The 6,000-nt window shown below is 40.0% G+C and overlaps 1 protein-coding gene across 1 annotated transcript in view; it reads left to right on the top strand.

Annotated features, from left to right (window-relative positions):
* The window catches only part of SLC3A1 (solute carrier family 3 (amino acid transporter heavy chain), member 1), a 69,217-nt gene that overhangs the window by 52,837 nt on the left and 10,380 nt on the right, over window positions 1-6,000 (top strand). Inside the window, exon 8 of the mRNA XM_006882375.1 lies at window positions 2,620-2,815. Coding sequence (XP_006882437.1) covers window positions 2,620-2,815 — 196 coding nt within the window. The remainder of the gene's footprint in view (window positions 1-2,619; window positions 2,816-6,000) is intronic.

Raw genomic sequence — 6,000 nt, 5'->3', positions numbered from 1 at the left:
ATCTGCTGTCAGGGACCTCTCTAGATTGCTGAAGAGCACTGATGCCAGTGTAGAGACTAAGGTATATCTGATTCAAGCCATAGCCTTCTCAATTACTTGCTATGCATCAGAGAGCTGGACAGTGACTAAGGATGATAGAAGAAGAATTGATCCCTTTGATACTGGAGAAGAGTATTGAACATACCATGGATTCCCAGGAGAAAAAACAGGTCTGTCCTGGAGATGGTGAAACCAAACTGCCCCATAGAGGCAAGGATTTTGAAGCTCTGTCTCACATATTTTGGGCATGTTGCCAGGAGAGACCAGTCTTTGAAGAAGGGCATCATACTTGGAAGGGTGGAGAGACAGCTCAGGAAAGGAAGACCCTGGATGAGATGGATTGACATGGTAACTGGTGCAATGAGGGCAAGTGTGTCGGAGGCAGTGAATTTGGCTCAGGATAGGGCAGGGCTGAGGGTTATTGTGCATAGGGTTGCTATGAGTCTCAGGTGACTTGATGGCACATAACAAGAGGCTTGTAAAGATAAAAATTCTTTAAATAGGAAGCAGGAGTGGCATCCGCTTCCTAAACAACATGCCTCAGGAAACTCTATGAACTTTGATGAATGGTGATGGTTATGGAAAGGCTTCAGGCCTTTTTGTTCATAGGGTCACTATGAGTCATGCTCAACTCGACAGCAATAAACAACAACAAGTGTAACATATTGGCTGTTTACCATTAACTATTATTGTTTAACTTGTGGAGTCTTTATACACTAGATGTCATTGATTCTAAGTGTTTCGGCTGAACAGTCAGTGGAACATTGATTGTGAACACAGGTTTAGAATCAGATGGACCTGAGTGGCAGTCTTATGCTGCAGCTATGTGACCTTGGGCTGTTTAGTTACCATAAGTCTCAGTTCGTTCATTAATTAATAGATGATATTAATATGCCTCTAAGGCATATGAAATTAAGGATGTTTTTAAATTAAAAGAGATAATGTTATAAAGTTCTTAAAATAGTGCATGACACGTAATAAACAGTCAATAATTTAACCAATATTACTCTTATATTTCGGGAACTCTGGTGGCCTAGGGGTAAGAATTCGTTCTGCTATGTCAGAGGCAAACAGTTTGAACCCACCAGCTGCTCTGCAGGAAGGAGATGGGAGGTCTCCTCCTGTGCTATTTATAGCCTCTGAAAACATGCTGGAGGATCAGCTAAAAGATGGTTCTGACCCAACAGCAATGAGAAAGAGAGATTTCTATTTGGGGACCTCTAGCGGTGTGGTCCACAAGGAGTGGTGGGTCTCTGCTGGTTCAAATCCACCAGTGTTCCTAAGGAGAAAGGTGGGCAATCTCTGGCTGTGTGATTTGTTGTTGTTGTTAAGTGCCGTCGAGTCACAGGCGACTCATAGCAACCCTATGAAGGAGAGCCCTCAACGCTTGGGTGTCTTTCATCCTCTCTCCAGGTTCATAGGGTTTCTGGAGGCAAGCTATTATGGGAGTGGATGCCACTCCTCCTTTCAAGCTTGTTTTAATTGGGGAGCTCCACCCCACTCTCTGTCCGCACTGGGTAACCAGCCATTAATGCATTTGACACATCAGTATCACAGTGTTCAGCCTCACAGCAACCACAAGTGACCACTGTACAGCAAGTGGACACACCAGGGCTATATGACCTAGAGGAATGTCTGAACAAAAACAATGAAAGACAGGCCTGAGGGCCGCAGATTAAAAGTCACCCACCTTCGGCTTGGTAGTATCACTTTCTGTCCACTGGGTCAGCTGATCTTTTTCCATGGGCTGTGTGATTTACGGATTTGGAATCCAGTGGAGCAGGAGCTGTGCATAAGTCAGCTCCAACTCAATAGCAGTGAGGAGGAGAAGGATAGCTTCAAGCCATCAAAAGCTACTTTGGGAGAAAAACCTGGGGAGCTACTTCCAAACTGTCACAACCCTGTGGAGTGCGGTTCTGCTCCGCAGGATGTGAAGGCACTGTGAGTGGGTCAATTTTGATAGCAACTGGTTTGGTTTATGTTTAAATAAATCACCCAGTAGAATCAATAGAGAGGGAATTAAAGACGTAATTTCTCTTAAAGTAGATACTAATTATTCTTCCATCTTATAGATAAGAAATGGAGACTTGAAATGTCCAGGTAATGATCACACAGTAGGAGCTGCAGAGATGGGGTTTAAATATTGGTTTCTGGTAAGGAATGCACTTACCTAAATGTTTTACTGAGTGACAATGAAAGCCCTTATTTGTGGAGGTCATTTAGGGTGCCTCTGTCGTCCATAGAGTATCAGAGATATACTCTAAGTGCTAAATGAAGTGACTGGATTGGCTTAGAAATGACTAAATTTTAATCAGGTTTGGAAAGAAGAAAATCATACTGATTGATCTTAAAGGGCTTCTTGAATTTTAACCTTGGATTTAGCTAGTCTTTGTATTTATCACTGTGAATAATTATCCAGGGAGCCCAATTTCTTGACCATCTGGCCTACTGACACTTTCCATTGAGTCAAATTTGGTTGCTGGGGGGGGGCATTCAGCCCCCACATCCTGTCTGCCAGGTATTTTCCCAGTCTTTTGACATGTCAGGCCTAAAGACATTAAACCCTGCCAACTCTTCCAGGTTCATGGGGACTGAAGCCAATGACGAGAGCGTTAGCCGGACCATGATGTACTATGGACTGCCTTTTATCCAAGAAGCAGATTTTCCTTTCAACAATTACCTCACCACACTGGACACACCTGGGAATAGTGTATTTAATCAAGCTCTCATGTCCTGGATGGAAAACATGCCAGAAGGAAAATGGCCTAATTGGATGGTAAGTCTTCATGCCTAGCTCAGCTTGTACTGATATGCTTGTTGAACAGTCACTTCTGGAATATGTCTTTAATGAACTTCACCTCACCCTCCTTTGATAGTTCTTCAGTGAGCTAGGCCTGTCCCAGCCTCCCACTACTTTCTTGTCGTTAAGGAAGAGACACTGACTATTGCATTGAATGAGTATTTAACTTGTTGTTGAATGCCATCCAGTCAGAAATGACTCACAGCTGACCTTCCAGGGAGTTTTCAGAGGCAGTAAATCACATGGGAGGATATTGATTGCCCCTCTCTCTCCTGAGGAGTGGCTGGTGGATTCAAACAGTAAACCTTTTGCTTGGCCGCATAATTCCTTATCAATGGGAATCCTAGAACACCAAATTGTGTTCATGTGAAGCCTGTACTTGAAGCAGAGAGCAGTAGTCAAAATGGAACAGGGAAATAGTACCTGGTTCAGGATCATGAAATGTGCGCATCAGGGATGCGTCCTATCTTCACCCCTTCTTAATCTATATGCAGAACAGATCATTCAGGATACTAGACTTTAGGAGGAGGATTGTGGCATCAGGATTAGAGGAAGACTCATCAACAACTTGTGTTATGCAGATGACACAACCTTGCTGAAACTGAGGAAGACATGAAGCATTTGCTACACACAAGGTCAAGGACTGTAGTCTTCAATATGGATTGAAGCTCAAAATCAAGAATACAAAGCTTTTCACCATTGGGCCGATTAGCAGCTTCATGACAGAGAAGAGATTCAGATTGTCATCAACTTTAGCTTGCTTGGTTCCACAATCAATCTTGGCACAAGCAGTCAGGAAATCAAAAGATGAATGGCAATGCCATATTACATCTTAGGAAACTAAGAGAGGAAAAAAAGAGATCGATAGTTTGAGTAGGCATTTGACTGTGTGCATTACAACAAATTGTGACTAACCTTGAAACAAATGGAGATTCCAGCACGACTGACTATGCTTATGCAAACCCTATACTTGGAACAGAAGCAGTCCTCAGAACACAGCAAGGAAACACTGCATGGTTCAAAATTAGGAAAGGAGTGTGTCAGGATTGTGTCCTGTCCATACCTTTTCAATCTATATGTAGAATATTCAGGAGATTGAACTGTATGAGGAGGAATGTTACATGGGTCTGTTCAGATGTTCACTTTCAGTTGGTGTCAGTTTAGGTAGGTTGTGCACTTCTAAGTATTTATCCATTTCCTCCAGGTTTTTGTATTTATTTGAGTACAGTTTTTTTAATAATATTCCATTGCTAGTCTTTTTATTTCATTTGGTTCTGCTGTAATGTTACCCGTTTCATCTTTTACTCGGATTATTTGTCTTTTCCTTCTTTCCCTTTGTTAGTCTTGCTAGTGGTTTGTCTATTTTATTGACCTTTTCAAAGAACCAACTTCTAGTTTTGTTGATGATTTCACTTGTTTTTTTGTTTTCTACTTCATTTAGTTCTAATTTTTATAATTTTAGTTTTTTTAGAGGGTGTTGGGTTTTCTTGCTGTTCTTTTTCCATTTGTTGGAGATGTTGTGTTAGAGAGTCAATGGTCATTTTTTCCTGCCTTTTGATGTGTTTGCTTATTGGTATACACTGACATCTGATTACTGCTTTGGCTGTTTCCCAGAGATTTTGGTAAGTTGTGATTTCATTGTCATTCATTTCAAGAAAGTTTTTAATTTCATTTTTTTTTATTTCTTCTTATACTCACTCATGTTCAAGCAAGGTGTTGTTCAACTCCCAAATGTATGTTTTTTTTTCTTCTTTATCCTCTTGTTATTAATTTCTAATTTTGTGGTCTGAGAAGATGCTTTGTATTATTTCTATGTTTTTTAATTTATTGATACTTGTCTGTGGCCTAAAATACGATCTATTCTGGAGAACATTCTATGTGGAGAAGAAGGTATACTGTGCTGTTTTTTGGGTACCTTAGCCTGTAAGTATCTATGACAGTGAATTGGTTTATTGCGTGGTTTAATTCTTCAGCATTTCTGTTGAGTTTCTTTCTGGTAGTTCTACCTTTTCTTGAGAGTGGTGTATTGAAGTCTCTAACTACTATAGTGGTGGTGTTAATTTTTTTTTCAGTTTTGTTAATGTTTGTTTTATATATTTTTCAGGTCTATCATTTGATGCATATTTATCATTGTTTTGTCCCCATGTTCTATTGACCTTTTAAGCATTATGTAGTGACCTTCCTTGTCCTTTGTGATGGTTTTTACATTGAAATTTATTTTATCAGAAATTAATATCACTACTCCTGCTTTTTTTATGGTTGGTATTTGCTTGATATATTTCCCCCTACCCTTTTTAGTCTTTATCTTCTCTTTTCAGATGTGTCTCTTGCAGACAGCATGTTGATGGATTTTGGGGTGTGTGTGTGTGTTTTTTTTTATCCAATCTGCTACTCTTTTTCTCTTCAGTGGTGCATTTAAGCCATTCATATTCAGTGTGATTATTGAGAGGCATGGTTTTATTGCTATCATTGTGTTGAGTTCTTTTTGGTGGTGTTGTTAGTTACTTTGATCCATCCTGCTTTCTGTGGCACCTCTGTAAGGAGGACATCTCTCAGTGTTTCCTGGAATGCTGGTCCTCTTTTTACAAACTCCTTTAGGTTGTTTTTCTGGGAATATCTTGATCTCCCCTTCATATTTGATGGACAATTTTGGTAGGTACTGTCTACTTGGTTGACAGTTGTGTTCTTTGAGTGTTCGATATATTTCATTCCACTGTCTTCTTGCTTGCATGGTTTTTGCTGAAAAATTGGCACTTAATTATATCTGCTCTCCCTTATAGGTCACTCTTTGCTTCTCCCTTGCTGCTTTCAGAATTCTCTCCTGATATTTCTGGCAAATTTGATTATGACATGCCTTGGTGTTTTTCTTTTGGGGTCTATTCTATATTGTGTTCTCTCAGCTTCTTGAATATATATTCTCTCATTCTTCATTATGCCTAGGAAGTTTTCTTCTAGTAATTCTTCCACAACTTTTTCGGTGCCTTTACTTGCTTCTTTCTGTTCTGGGATTCCAATAATGCACGTTATGTCTCTTGATGGTGTTCCACATTATTCCTAGGTTTTCTTCTTTTTCCTTCCTTGTTGTTTCTGCTTTTTGCTCTAGCAGATCAGTGGTGACAATTCTTCTTTTTCACTGGTTCTGTTACATCTCTTCACCTCTG

The sequence above is a fragment of the Elephantulus edwardii genome, unplaced genomic scaffold, assembly GCF_000299155.1.
Source record: "Elephantulus edwardii isolate Elephantulus edwardi_28Jun2011 unplaced genomic scaffold, EleEdw1.0 scaffold00019, whole genome shotgun sequence".
NCBI classification, from domain to species: domain Eukaryota; kingdom Metazoa; phylum Chordata; class Mammalia; order Macroscelidea; family Macroscelididae; genus Elephantulus; species Elephantulus edwardii.
The sequence above is the reverse complement of the archived record's forward strand: the minus strand, read 5'-3'. Positions and strand labels throughout refer to the sequence as shown.